This window comes from Chiloscyllium plagiosum, unplaced genomic scaffold (assembly GCF_037043375.1).
Source record: "Chiloscyllium plagiosum isolate Xiang-an unplaced genomic scaffold, Cpla_swu_hap1 HiC_scaffold_4, whole genome shotgun sequence".
NCBI classification, from domain to species: domain Eukaryota; kingdom Metazoa; phylum Chordata; class Chondrichthyes; order Orectolobiformes; family Hemiscylliidae; genus Chiloscyllium; species Chiloscyllium plagiosum.
The window spans coordinates 70,954,312-70,970,189 of record NW_028270142.1 but is presented as its reverse complement, the minus strand read 5'-3'; the positions used below and the strand labels follow the sequence as shown (position 1 = coordinate 70,970,189).

Sequence of the window (15,878 nt, the reverse complement as noted above, 5' to 3'; positions counted from 1 at the left end):
ATGTTCTCTAGAACAAAGCCAGAAAATTCAGAATCACAGTTGGGGTGAATTGATGAATTGCCAATGGGGTAGATTTAGGAACTGTAACTTACTGTGTAAGTGTAATTCACATCCTTAGATTATCCCAAAGTGCTTTACAGTCAATCAGTTATATTTTTAGTGTGGTCACAGGTGCCTTGCTACAAAGGCTAGCGTGTCCTGTACAAGCTCCCATAAACAGCAATGACACTGTAACACAATTGTATTCACATTCAGTAATTCATTATGTTTTTCAAAGATGAATGTGGGCAAAGAAGGAACATTTTAGGGATTTGACTTTTTTTTCTGTAAAAAGGTGTCACAAAAGCCTGAAAGAAAAACTAGTTTATTTCAATGTCTCAGCCAGTATCAATATTCTTGACAATTTAGTACTTTCTTGGTCCTGTACTGAAATGTCAATTCATTGCATGTTGAAGTCTGAAATGAGATTTAAATTCTCAACCACCTGACTCAGAGTTTGAATTGAGCCAAATTCTAGGACGAGTATCACAATTGTTTGTATTGTCCAGTTCTTGTCAGGCGAGAACAGAACTGGGAACTGGGAGCACAACCTTTCATTTTGTAACAAAATTGTATTCACAGTCAGTAATTAATTATCACTGCCTGAGTCTGAGTTAAAACCAATAAATATGAAAACAAAATTGGTAGACTTCATGAAATTAGATAATATAGGGACAATCTTATGAATAATTTGATGGATCTTCTAAAGTTATTTATTTTGTAATTAATCAACAGAACATTTCTTCTCCTTTTCTTTAGGGGGCCAGCTTTGGTGTACAATGACTAAAATGCTGTCAGAAGGTGAGGAATTGGTTGCATTTGCGGTGGAATTTGACTCAAGGCTTCAAGCTGTCAGCCAAATGGCCATCACAGAGGGCATGTATCCAGCCCGCCTACTGGACACAATACAGCTGCTACCTCAGCAAGCAGCTATGGCATCCATTTTACCTACTGCAATCGTAAACAGTAAGTTTAGAAATTACGCTTTTATAGTCATGAATCTGACTTTTGTTTCTGACATGAGATAACTGTTCTTAAGTAACCACGTAGAAAATAGTTTCAAGATTATGTATATGACAGAAAGTGCTTTGTGTGAAACTGCAGTGAAAGGAATTAATGTGATTATAAAATGATATTTCATTTTCTGTACTCTTATTGATTTTTACATAAACTAACACAAAAGAGGGAATTCTTGTGAAAATATTTATTCCCTTCTCCACCCAACTCATATGAATTCTTTACAGTTAGCCAAACAAATGTTGTGACTATTGCTTTAAGACATGGCACTTTGTTTTTTTGGCAGGAAAGCTGATATACCTCAGCCCAGATTGGCTTTAATGAAACAACGTGAGGAATATTAATGCTGGTTAACTGGCTTAAACCCAGATTCTATGCGAATCACTTATGTGTCATCTGTTCTCCTGCACTACAGCAAGCACATTTTGTGATATTATAATTTATCTCATGCATCATATTCCCTTATACGAGCATTTGACAAATGTGCATGTTATGCCTCATATGATGCCCCAAATCTGCGCAATACTACTTAACAGAATCCTGTCATCTTTTCAGGCCTTGTAGTATTTGAGGAAAGTAGAAAGACATCATTTTCTTCGTGAGAGCATCTTGCAAACCCATCAATGCCTTTTGATGAAATTACATAATCTCTCGAAACCACAGTAAACATGTTTACAGTGAAATTACCCCTTTAAATCACATGATGAAAAATAAAAAAAGGCTGGGTCAGAAAAAGAAGTTGACCATTACTTTTGGGGTCATCGGATTTCAATTGTCTAATAATTATTGATTTTCCAATTACAGCTTTATCCATCATGGATAAAATTTTCAGCTTTGGGGCGATAGAAGTATCGAGTTCTATCACCACCTTTACTGCACTCTGATTTCCTTTCCATTTGAAAGCAATAAAAAAAATAAACAGGCAACATATAATGGGCCAGCAATCCATAACTGCTTCTTCTGTGCCCCTTTCAAAGTTAAATGTTTTGTATAATGGTCTGTTTAGAATACAGGATCTATTTGAACTGTTTCACAGAATTGGAAAGCAAAAGCTGTGGACGCTGGAAATCTGGAAAAAGAACAGAAAATACCAGCAAGTCAGTCAGCATCTGTGGAGGGAATAAAGGGATTAAAGTTTTGAATGTTGACCTTCTTTCAAAACAAATGGTCCCTGCTTGAAACAACTGTGACATTCATTTCTTTGCTTTCTCCTGGGGTGCTGCCTGACCAGTAATTTTTTGTTTTTGTTTCACAGAAGCGGAGACTGTCTCGCCAAGATCAAGGATTAGATAGTTAGCAATTTAACAAAACATTGGTAAAATTAAGACCTGAACAAAAGGTTATACTTTCTGTTCTATATCCAGAATTCATCACCTATATGTTTAAAAGAAGTTTAAAATGATGGAATTTGAATAATTGATTAATTTGGACAAAAAAGTAATGGAGGCCTGATTGTCTCTCAATTTTGAGGAAGGCAAAAAAAATTAGTATAGTCTCAAACTCATTATAAGAATGAAAAATTGCCTGATTTCACCCATACTATAATGTACATATATTCTTTCATTGCAGAGGATATCTTTCCATGCAAGTCATGTGGAATTTGGTACCGCAGTGAACGCAACCTGCAGGCTCACCTCATGTACTACTGCAGTGGGAGACAAAGGGAAGCATCCTCACTATCAGAGGAGAAAGAGGCTGGTCCTCTTCAGCAACCATGCCCTTACCCACATTGCAACAAGAGCTTCCCCAATGCCAGGGCTCTTGAAACTCACATGAATTCACACAGTGGTAAGAGTCACCGTGGGGTAATTTGAATTTTGCATTGTCAATTCACTGATAGCTGCAAAATGGAGTTTAGAAAGTTACATTGACTGGACTAAGGGATAATTTAAGATGATGTTTCTAGCCTGTTAAATTGTAATCACAGTACTCAAAGATAGTAAATGATTTGAATAGCACTATATCTCAAACCAACCATTACAAAACACAACTAGAAATGCAGTTTTATGTTAAATGTGGAACTTGCAGTATCCCTCTTGAAGTCTTATCAGAGTATTAGTACATGTGCATGTGTTAGATAAGTTGACTTAAATTAATAGCAACCTACCTCAATGAAAGTACATTCTGGAGCAAACATTATTTGCCCAGTTAAGCTGTTCACTCATGTTAAAAAGATATTAAAGGAACAGTGTTCCTTAATTGGCACTGCAGATGTTACAATGCTAATGTTGCAAACCTATCAACAATAATAAGTAAATTACATAAAAGTAGATCAGGATGCTACTGCAAGGCAGGATGTGGGATTGCACCTCCAATTGCTCCAGGGATGAATTAGGAAAGTAAACAGTGTTGCTTTTGGCAGGTATATGGGCAGACCAAGCAGTCCTTCACAAATAGTGAGGACGATTAATGAAACAGCCAATCTGAAAATGTTCCTAGCTGACTCCCAGTGGTTAGTTTTAGAATAACATCCACTTTCAAATACTGTCTTGGAAACAAAGAGAACAAAAAGAGAGGGCAGAAGAAATAACAGGCAAAAGGGATGTTACCACAAGCCAGCATACTCAAAATAAAATATAAATTACATATTTAGAAAACGTGCACCCTCGCATTTCCAACCCAAATTTGCTGAGAAGAGTACATTAGTGCACATATACCTTTCAGCCATAATATATTAGGTGTCACTAAATCAGCGTGTTACTCTGTTTTAACAGTCAATTTCAGTTGGATACACTGAGGGTCAATAAAGTCTGGGGAAGGAAGGAAGCCTTGGGTCACAAGCTGAAATGTTTACCAATATTTCAAGCACTAATGAATCTGTTACACATTTACATCTTTTTCTTCAGACGCTTAAACCTTGAACTTATTTTAATTTTCAATTATTGCATTTGGTTTGGGTTTCATTCTAATGATAAACACGTATCCAGTGCAATGATAATTTCATACCCACCTAAAATGTCACAGCAAATGCAACAGGCTGCAAATGTCCTTTCATATTGCACCTACAATAATTGGGTTATTGTAAGCTAAAGTAGCCTTTCCAATACATGCAGATATTCAAAGCTTGATGTTAACTCCCAAGCAGCTATGTAGGAATGGGTGGTGTGCAATCTGGGAATGATAGCATGACAGCCTGGATAATTTTAACAGCTGGGCCTTATTATGCTGCTTGCTGGGTTGTCAACCTAAAACAACCATGAGGTTGAGAAAAGCAGGTGTTCAGCCTTTAAATCAGACCCAGCAGTTTGGTTTTTGTACTGCTATGGGATGAAATCCGAGTCAGGGACATCGGAGGGCCAAATATTTATCTGTGGAGCTCAGGGGTACAGGTTTTCTCCTGACTCATGAGGAATATGAAAAAGCATCTTATTGTGTTTACCCTTTGTTGTTTTCATTGGTTGCTGTTCTGGACAGTGATTGCCTGGCAAAGAAACCTCATGCTCAAGTTTAACTTTAAAATATAGTGACATAATTGGACCCTGCTCTACAGACTTACATACACTCACAACCTTGAGTGAGTCCCTTTTCATTTACTATTTAGGACTGGATTTTACGGCTGCCAAGCAAGAGAATGGCAGATGGTGGGATGCATTTTTACCAGTGTTCAGATGGCATTAGGAAGCTCATCCATCCATGGATCATTTGAGGTCTTAATTACTAAACCAATGCATGGTCATTGTGGTTGCAGGAGCAACATCGAGATTCTCCACCCATTATTTATCCTTTTCTCACTCTGCCATGTCCAACATGACATGATTACATCACCTCGTCCTCCCTCACCAGGGACCTGACACTAATGTTTGGGCTCCATCACAGCAGAACTTCTTCAGGACTAGCTGCAAATCCTAGCAATGACCACCGGTGGTGCTGTTGGGATTTGCAAGCTGCTGTCTATTGGATTGTCTGGCATTTTACAGAAGATTGATCGGGACTGAATGAACATCTCAAGCCAATTAACAGCTCCACCACCATTATGTAGTTATGAGGAGTGGAGATCTTGCCACTTAAACAAAATCTAGCCCCTTGTTTCCATCGGAGAAGGAGATTTAAAATTAAGATTATGATCTTCACAAATTTCCTTTGTCCTTTTATGGAATGTTAATTAGATTATATACTCAACTGTAGACCATTGTTGAACTGATATTCTTAACTTTCAAAACTTCGTGCAAATAAAATTGGGACAACGTTGCAGCTTATTGTGTTGAGCTGCAGTTCATTCTTTTGTTCCAGCTCCTCGTCATGTTCATATCGCAATTAAAGGTGTGAGAATTTCACCCTAGTCGAAATCCACTGACAATTAACTGAGTTTCATGATTGATTCGTAGAATCCTTACATTGTAGAAATGGGCCATCCAGCCCATCGAGTGCACACCAACCTTCGAAGAAAAGCCCCCCGCCCCCATTCTTGTATCCCGACATTTCCCATGGCTAGCTCACCTAGCCTGCACATCTTTGGACTATGGGAGGAAACTCATGCAGAAACAGGGCGAATATGTAAACTCTACATAGTCACACAAGGGTGGAATCAAACCCAGGTCCCCAGCAGTGTGAGGTAGCAGTGCTACCCACCATTCTTTTCTCTACATTGATTTGAAGTGAAATAAACAGAATCATATTTTATGTGTATTTTCTTTAATGATTACAGTGAGGAAAGATAAGATCCTGTTCCATGTTAGGAACGGAAGAACTTTGTTTCAATATGTTGTACTGAAATATTTAAGCGTGTTTGATTCCAGCTTTTCTATTGGAAAATTATGTGCTGAGTGAAAGTTTTGTGTTGAATAAAAAATAATACCACAATGATAGCACCTCTTCTTATTGTCTATATTCAAACGGGAATCTATTTTAATTTGCCTTTAACTCATTGAGTAACGGTGATCTTCTGAAAACTCATTAAATCCACAATAACCTTGAAGCGATTTGTGACATTTATAAACTAATAAATGCCGAATTTTACATGATGCTGTATTGACTGCTGTTGTAAAGCAGGGACTAACCATTTTCTTTTGAAAAGGTATGTCTATGTATGTATGTCATGTCAGTGGACAGAGGATTATCAGCCTGATTAGGCAGTCGTTCATCCATCGTTGTCATTTTGGTTTCTTTAAATCTACTTTAGCAGCCATTTTTCAGTTTGTCAATAGATGCCTGTGGTACATTTTCCAACTGGGTACTCCTTGCAGGCGATGGACATGTGCACAGAGCCGATTTGTTCCATCTAGTTGCTGGGCTCACATTGGAAAACTAGTTCTACATTTGCTGTTAGATAGCCACCATAAAATGTTTCCTGTTAAAGTCTTCTGTGCTGTTTTCCTCTCTCCTGTTTGATAAATATGTATTTACATGAATTTTGTTTGAATGTAGCTGATAACATATTGGGGTACAGCTCCAAGTCTACAACACAATCAGAGGGTCTGATAAATGTAGAAATCACAGAAGTGATCGCCAAGTGAATCCTGAGATTGTATTTCAGCTTTTCAACAGTTTCAGTACTTCCTGTTTTATTTATATAATATTTGCAACATATGATTTGATCAATTTAATAAAAGATTATCCAGGTTTCTCTTAAAGGGTGGTAAGGCAGAAACCATCACCGCAGTTAGAAAAAACTTGGATGTGCACTTGATGTGCCATAACCTGCAGGCTATGGACCAAGAGTTGAAAGGTGGGATTAGGCTGGATAACTCCTCACAAGATGGCATGCATACAATGGGCCAAATGGACTCCTTCTATGCTGTAAATCATTTTATTTCCCTAAGAATTTTATACAGTGATACCTTTTTTATTCGCCAGAAAACAGGCTGTTGTGACAATTTTGTTTGGATCATTTCTTAATAGTTTATACATCTTATCGTGAATAAAGAATTAATATGTGCAAGTCCCCATACAGTTAATAAAGGGTGTAAAATGACTATTCTACCTGGCATTGCACAAAAATCTACTCTCGTGTTGCTACACATCCTTTACATAATAACATTATTAGTGGTTTGTCCTTCAGATAGGTATGGCTAAATTATCTTAAAAAAAAACTCAGAAGACCAGAACAAACTGGCAGTGATTCTTGATAATATTAAATAACAAAGATTTAGCTTTATAATGGCTGTTTTAATGCACAGACGAACCCCTTTATTTTGAAAGAGTCACTGCCTATGTTATAACAGCAGACTATCATCTTAATAAGGCAAACATCAATTCAGCAAAATTGTTGACCATCATTTTGGATTTCTTTAAATTCCCATTCTTTGATATTAGCAATATTAAATTTATCAAAACCTCCCCCTTCATAGATTAGCAAGGGATGCTAAAAGACTGAATTATGGCTAGCTTTTTCAGTTTTCTAAGTATTATGCAAACTTGATATTCTGATTTGCTTTAAAAATTTAAAGTTCATGGAGATTAATGCCAAGGCTAATAATGTCAACCAAGTACAGGGCAAGCATATTACTCAATCAACTTTCCATTGCAAATCTACTATCAGTCTGTAATGGAGCTACAATAGTGAAAAATGTTTTCTTTCTGAACAGGTTTGAAAATTGAAGAGTCCCTTTCTGCTGGTGCCAGCCTGAAATGTACCATCTGTGAGTACATAGCAGACAATGTGTTGAGCTTCCAACACCATGTACTCACTCACCTCACACCAGCTGCCTTCAAATGCAGTCATTGCCACTTTGGATTCCAAAACCATAGGAAGCTGATGCAGCACCAGGAGCTCCATCACAGTCAGAGCAGGAGGTTGCGAAGGGAAAGTGAAAATGAACACTCTCCACTCAACAGCGAGGACACTTTGCAGTCGACGACAGCAGATACAGCAAACAGACAGGATGTCCCGCCATCTCCGGGCGTCAGCCAGAATAAAGAAATCTGCTCTGACACTGAAGGAGAAAAAGTGGAGAAAAATGTACAGTTGGGTGTAACAAGCTTGAATAACGAAACACAGCCTGCGGGAAACAGGCAGAGTTTCCCATATACCAGAATCAAATCAGAACCATCTAGCCCACGACTTGCTTCTTCTCCAATTCAGCATAACATAGGATCCAATGTCCCAATGGGTCCCTTCCTTTCTCAGTTCTCTCTCTCCCAGGATATCTCTATGGTTCCTCAAGCTTCAGAAATCCTAGCTAAAATGTCCGAATTGGTACATCGCAGGTTAAGGCAGGGTGGAAGCAACTATCCCCCTGTCATTTACAGTCCATTGGTACCAAAGGGCGCAATTTGTTTTGAATGCAATATCACATTCAACAACTTGGATAACTATTTGGTTCACAAGAAGCATTATTGCAGCACCCGATGGCAGCATGTCGCTAAGTCGCCAGATTTCACCAACACTGGTGAGAAAGTGCCAGAGACAGTTAGTCCCAGTAGTGGGCACAGTCCCATTAGCATTCACAATGCCCTTTGTAATTTACCTGATCCGGAAAACCCACTTATTCAGCCAACAAATATTAATTCTTCTGTAGTGGTAGATGTTGCTGGCTCGAATGGAAAAAGTCCTGAAAAAGATAGTTCAACGCAGTTGAAAAAAGAGTCCGCTGCCAGTAGCAACGATGAGCAATTGAATAGCAAGCCTAAGGATGGGAAGCGACCCGGAACTCCCCTATTGGACATCGCTAATGATCCGAATAAAACTACATGTGAAGCTTGCAATATAACCTTTAGCAGACATGAAACATACGCTGTGCACAAACAATACTACTGCGCTTCACGTCATGACCCACCAGTGAAACGTATGGCAGCAAACAAGGTCCCAGCGATGCAAAGAACCATACGTAGCCGCAAGCGGCGGAAAATGTATGAGATTTCCCTCCCGGAACAGGAACAGAGATCGCAGATGGTCCATCAAGCTTTTCTTAGTGTATCAGCTATGGGGAGTCCTGGAACCTCTTCTCAAGAATCCCTGGAGAATCTAGGTGAAACTTCTCACCAGAGATCCGATATGTTTCTTGGAAAGCATGTGGAGCCCTCCGTCCCAGGGACTCGAAATGTTACATCAGTCAAGTGCAGTGCCGCGTTGCCTGTCGTTGTCGGTGTGGAACTGGATCTTCCTATGGATTTAAGCAAGAAGTGTTCGCCTCAAACTGAGAAAACAGCCTGTTCTCCTAAAAGACTTTTAGACTATCATGAATGTACTGTGTGCAAGATTAGTTTTAACAAAGTAGAAAGTTATCTTGCTCACAAGCAAAACTTTTGTCCAGGAATGATTGCCCAACGTGAAGTAGCGCATTTAGAACAAACAAAATTTCAAGACCTGCAAAGAGAAGGTACTTTGGTGAAAAGTGAAACAACCAGCCCTGCAGGCAGCAATGAAAGAAGTGTAATTGCATGTGAGAAAAATGAAAATTCAAAGCTCATCTCTCCAAATGGAAATATATTCCCCACTCAATTAGCAACACTCCAAGGGCTGAAAACTTTCAATGAGGCAGCTCAAATAATTTCTGCTAAGGAAGAAAATAAGAACTTGCTCTATCCAAATTGTCTTTATCCTGGAGCAATAAAAAAATTGACAGGGACCGAGCAGTTATCTCCATATTATGGAGTTAAACCTACTGACTATATCTCAGGAGCTGTTTTCATACGCAGTGAGATAGATGAGCTAGTGCAAGCCACACGTGAGAGGATTGATTCTCCTCGAGATCATTCTGTATCCAATGGCTGTTCTCTACAGAAGAAAGAACCTGTTTCATCAGTACCAAAGAGCAGGGGTATGATAGCAGTCAATGGAGGAATCAAACAGGAAAACAGGCTTTTTTCGGGTAACCCCCATCAAGATACCTTATCCCAGAGTTTCCAACAACTAGATGGCCAAGAATCTCCTCCTTGGGTTGCTGAGAATCCCATCCCTGCAACTGAAAATGCATCACCCTCAGCTAAAGCATCATTGGAAGAGCAATTAGTCCACACACCAAAAAGCATTGGTGGTTCTGTCCAGTCCACAAACAGTGGAAAATACTGTCGTCTCTGTGACATTCAATTTAATAACTTGTCTAACTTTATAACCCACAAGAAGTTCTACTGCTCATCACATGCTGCAGAACATGTCAAATGAAAATTACTGTCATGCACTGCGTCTGTCTGTAGTATAGTGTTAGCCATGCACAGTTTGTATAAAAAAAAGAAAAAAAAGAAAAAAATGCTGCTTGAGTTTCATCAGGACAGTTACACCAGGACAATCAAGGAATAGCTGTGTAGTTCGATGGCTTGAGGCTAGTCTGTCATTTCATAACGTTGTTCATAAGTCTTGATATTAATGTGAAATGTCCGTGCTATTTTTCACCAGAAATAATTTATTTTCCAAGCAGTATTCATAGCTGTGGTTAAATTTCAATTTTTATTTAAAAAAGTTTATACTGAAATTGTTTTTTAATGTTATTGTATAGTTATTCTCGTGAAACAATTACGGTTTGCACTGTAGAAAGAGGTCCAAGTCACATACATAGAGACAGCATTTGTAGGTAAACTGGTGAGGTAAAGCACTTGTGTATTCAAATATCCCTGTATTTGTTGCAACTTTGCTGTAAATGCCAGAATATAAGTTGCATTCACTTTAAGACTGCAAATGCCAAAGGTATTGTAGGCCTTAAAAACAACTAAAGTGGCATATATAATTCCATTTCCATTTAATACATTTCAGTCCTAAATTGCAGCTTATATATCAGCATATACAGTAATTAGTAAGCTTTGCATAAGATGAAATATATGTAGCAGTTTGTTCTTATCCATTTTCTTAAACTGAGATATGTATGTTTTATTGAAGTTGTTAACTTTCTTGTATAGTAATCTGTACTGTACTTTCCTTTGCTGATGCTTTTGTCTCACTTTTGAAACATTTGCTGTAAAATGCAAAATTTAATATGAACAACATTACTGGAAGCAGTATTGAACAGTGGTTGAAACCTTCATGCTGTATTTTATTGAAAATATAATTAGTAGTTGCAGTTTGTTGTTGCAAAAGTGTTCTTGGGGACAATAATATCTGAATAATGGAGTACCAATACTGCAACTGGTGATAAAACAAATATTGTTCTACTTCTGGTAGAAATTATTTCTCAACAATGTTGTTACTATGCATGCGTATGGATGGAATAAAGATTCCATAAAGTGAGAGACCCTTACATGGCTTACATCATTGTTGTGCATGGAGTGACATTTTAATCAATGTGTGTAAATATTTCAAGATTGTTTTTTCAAAGCACTTTCCTCCAGATCTTTCAAATGATTTGTAAGGCTTAAGGTTGTAAGTTCTGGTTCTAACACAATGCTTTTTCATTGACATCTGTACAGACAACACACAGTTTCCTTCACAAGCTGAAGTATTATTTTGCCATAGTACCATGGAAGATGGAGCTACTGTGTCAACATCAGCATTGGTGACTGGCATAGAATGCCAGGCCATTCATACCTGTTGTCCTCTTGGTACCTGTTAGCAAATATATACAAGCATAATAACTGGTGCATTTCTGGGACATTAATCCCCAGGAAAAAGGATAGAGTTAATGACTTCAGATTTGTTTGGGGTGTGGATGGTATTCTAGTGATAAAGAATATGGGTCCTCCAATGTTTACCAGGATATTTCAATGGACAAAGAACTGTTGGAGCAGCACAGACTAGGGTTTTGCATTGGGACCTTGTGGAATGTCAGACACAGCAGAATCTCAAGGACAAAAACAAAAGTTGCTGGAAAGGCTCAGCAGGTCAGGCAACATCTGTGAAGAGAAATCAAAATTAACATTTTGGGTCCAGTGACCCTTCCTCAGAACAGTTTTTATTTGGGTTTTCATTTAGAATCTCTAGGAATTGTCTGTGAAATTCAATTTTCCAAGAGCAATTCCCTTGAATCCATACCCTCTGGATTTGGAGGTCATCACTCTGGGTATTAGACTATTTAGAATCTACTGACACTTCTGGTTAGGGAGCAGCATGATGGCTCAGTGGTTAGCACTGCTGCCTCACAGCATCAGAGACTCAGATTCAATTCCAGCCTTAGGTGACGGAAGCTGTGTGGGGTTTGCGCATTCGTGTCTGCATGGGTTTCCTCCATGTGCTCCGCTTTCCTCCCATAATCCAAACATGTGCAGGTTAGGTGAATTGCCTGTGCTAAATTGTCCACAGTTTTCAGAGATGTGTATCTTGGATGCATTAGTTAGGGGAATGGGTCTGGGTGAGTTACTCTTCAGAGGGTCGATGTGGACTTGTTGGGCCGAAGGACCTGCTTCCACACTATGAGTATTCTATGCTTAAACTGACCCTCCCTCCCCAAATTCACCACTGAGCAACCTTCAGTACACCTTCCCTGACCCAATATGCCCCTTGAGCACTAGACAAGCACATCCCTATCAGATCAGCCTTCCTCACTCTTCACACCTCCCATCCACACATTGGCCCAACATTGCCAGACCTGAATCCAACCTCAAACCTCACCAACCTAACTCAACCCTGATCCCTCCCCCTCCCTCTTTCCTGCCAGCCTGACTCTCTTGAACTGTTATGCTCCCCACCTGTCAGAACCAACACTGCTAACCCCAAACTCCCCTAAAAACCCATTGCACCCTACCCCCCTGGTCCACTATCTCCTCACTTATCCTACTCTCACCTTATATAGTTGCCCTCTCACAGGAGTTGTCAAAGTGGTTGACTGTGCTGCTGGACATTTAAATCTCAGAACAGATCACACTAACTGCTGCAAAGGGAACATGGTTTCTTCAGAGATCTTCAGTTTTGGATTTAAGGATTCCTAGGTAGATTGTAACACGAGGCTCTGATCTTTGAAGCTCCAGCACAGAAGAGATCTAATTCTTAATCTAATCAGGGTCTGACATAATGTTTCAACTGATTGGAGTGTCTGGGCAGTTGAGTTGAATTTTTCTGTGGTAAACTTTGGGTATCAGAAATACCATTTCCTGCAGAATTTCCTATCCATTTTTGAATAGTCAACTAATTTTCTGAAGTTTGGTTTTATGGGTAAATAATTATTCCAAGGAAATGAATGTCCATGCCAATCATCAGACAGTGCAATCTGAGGACTGGGTTTCAATTCTTGATGCAGATACTGATACTCAAGAAAATGCCTGGCTTTGCTCGCCCATGCGGGAATTACCAACGCTGAAAGCACAATCATCATTTCTGTTGCAGTGGTATTGGGCTGTTTGGGTGAGTTTGGGCTCCAGTCAAGCAAAACTAAACCCCTAGAAAGTTTAATCACAACCACTGGGGCTGCCTTCTGCAGAAACAGACTATATTTTTAAAAGTCTTCGATGATCCTACAATGAAAAACAGATAGGTATTGCACCTTTCACACCCTTTTACCCCATTTCATAGCTGTATTACCTCATTCGCCCAAATATCCTCATAACCCCATGCGAAGATATGCCCTTCTTTCCATGCACTTGATCTCTTATGTCCCCTAAGATCTGATCCTCACCAGTTCACATGATATTTCATGCCTGGCAACCAAAGTATTCCCCTTTTCCTGAAACCCCCATGGCCCATATGAAAGTGAAATAGTGCAGTTGCTGGAGCTCTTTAATAAAATAATAATGTGTTGGGGAATACCATCAGATCTGACAGGATCTGAGAGTGAAAAATGACATTAATGTTTGGAATCCAACAACACTTCTTTGGAATGTCTGTGGACTTGAAATGTTAACTGTTGCCCCCTCCACAGATACAGCCACACCTGCTGAGTTTCTCCAGAACTTTATGTTTTTAACTCCCACACCACCAAAACATTCTCTCCTCCCAATGTACATACCCCATTTTGCCTCCCATGATGAAGGAGTAGCGGTTCTGAAAGCTAGTGCTTCCAAATAACCTGTTGGGCTATAACCTGGTGTTGTGTGATTTTTAACTTTGTCCACCCGAGTCCAACACCGGCTCCTACACATCATGTTTTGATATGGCACTTCCATGCCCATTTGCCCACCGGCTTCTGCAAAGATTACATAATGAAGCTTAGCTGAGTACCAAGACATTTATGGAAGATATGAAACATCTGAGCCCCTGCTTCATGTCTATCAATTTCACAACTTTGTTTATAGGAGATTAATTGATTTCAAATACAATACCTTCCAGTTTCAGGTATTGACATTTTAAAGGTCCGATGATTGACACTTTGTTGCCCTGTCATAGAAAGATGATTTACAGCATAGCAAAAAGTAATGCAGGAATCACTTTTTAAAGCTTCTGGTTATACATCCAACTGCCACTACACTGTTAATTGCATCAATGCAGTGGTGAAGACACATGATATGCTCGAGAGAGGATAATGAGGGTTGATACTTTGGCAAAGGAGCCAATAGGAGGATCTTTTGAACTTACCTTTGAACAGGTTACATCACCTCGACTATGGCTTACAATAGCTCTGAGGGGGCCAGGAACCATGTCTCTTTCAAAAGTTGGCCTGACTCCATGAAGATTGCAGAGAAGTAGATTCTGCTTGGTTCAGCAGTGGGATGGAAGTACTAGGCCTGGAGCTGCGAACCAAACCAGCCTACATCCTTAAGAGCAGCCCTGAAAACAGAGACATCAGCAATATTTACAATATGTGTATAATATATACCCAATGTGCTTTGTTTTAATTCTATCATTGGTCCCGAATGGAACCTATCTTTCATTCCTGGTTTTTATCCATTTAAAAGATGAGTTATTAACACAATGTGCCCCAAATAAACCATAATTACAAGTTCACAACTTCACAGTTTTACAATAAACCTGGAAAAAATTCACTCAGATCATCACCCATCCATCTCCTTTCCTTTCCATTTGACTTCCTGAAGACAATAGATTGGAAACAACAGCACAAAAATTATACAATAGCAAAAACACTGTGAATGCTGGAAAACTGAAATGAAATTGGAAGTTACTAAGAGCACTCAACAGGTCAGTCAGCACCTCTGCACACAGCAACAGCTAGTCTTTCAGATTGTGACACTTCATCAAACTCCTAATATAACATATGAATATGGAAGGTAATGTTAATGTTAATGTCATCACGTTAATGTCCTTGCAATTCAAAGACCCAGGAGAATGGATATGGGTTCAAATCCCACAATGGCAGTTAAAATCTCGAAATAAAACCATGTATCTATCTACATTTTTATAAAAATATATCTGTTTCAATAATATACTTTCATTAGAGAAGGAAATTGCCATCTTTACTCAGATCTGACCTATATGTGATGCCAGATGGAAATATATTTGGTTGACTCTTAACTGTCCTTTGAAATGGATGTGACAAGCACTGCAGTTTAAGGACCATTAGGGATGTGCAGCAAGTGATGCCGACATTCCATGAGAGAATAAAGAAAATATGAATAATTGTATTTCATCAACGAGGATTGGATTCAATTGAAGAGATCTTTTAAAAAATAAAAAAGAAATGAGAGATCAGAGCCATGGGGTAGTGAAAAGGTGAACAATAATCAAAGTGTGATAGGAAGAGCTTGGTGGCATAGTGGCTCGGTGCTTAGCCTCACAGCACTGGGTACTCAAGTTTGTTTCCAGCCTTTGGTGGCTGTTTGCCAATTCTCCCCATGTCTGTGTGGGTTTCTGCAGGGTGTTCCAGTTTTCTCCCATAGGTCAAAGGTGTGAAGGCTAACTATATTAGCTATGTTAAAAATGTCTGTGGTGTTAAAGGATACCTAGATTAGGTGGATTAGCCATTGCAAAATCAGGGTTACATGGGGTAGAGGGCTGGGTTTAAGTGGGATACTCTTTGGAGGGTCAGTGCAGACTCAATGGGCTGAATAATCTCTTTCTGCACTGCAGGGATTCTATGATAATTTATGCAGAAGAGTGCAATAGAAATTAGAGCCAACAAGAGTAATGA

General features: G+C 39.1%; 1 protein-coding gene across 3 annotated transcripts in view; it reads left to right on the top strand.

Moving 5' to 3' along the window:
* zfpm2a (zinc finger protein, FOG family member 2a) overlaps positions 1-11,159 on the top strand; it is a 950,399-nt gene extending 939,240 nt beyond the window's left edge. For 2 of the 3 annotated variants that reach the window (XM_087986350.1, XM_043688412.2), the window contains 3 exons: positions 799-1,005; positions 2,626-2,844; positions 7,581-11,159. In XM_087986350.1, the coding sequence (XP_087842476.1) occupies positions 799-1,005; positions 2,626-2,844; positions 7,581-10,099 (2,945 nt within the window). In that variant the 3' untranslated portion in view covers positions 10,100-11,159. The remainder of the gene's footprint in view (positions 1-798; positions 1,006-2,625; positions 2,845-7,580) is intronic. The other variant, XM_043688413.2, reaches the window with a different exon arrangement.
* Positions 11,160-15,878: the final 4,719 nt, after the last annotated feature.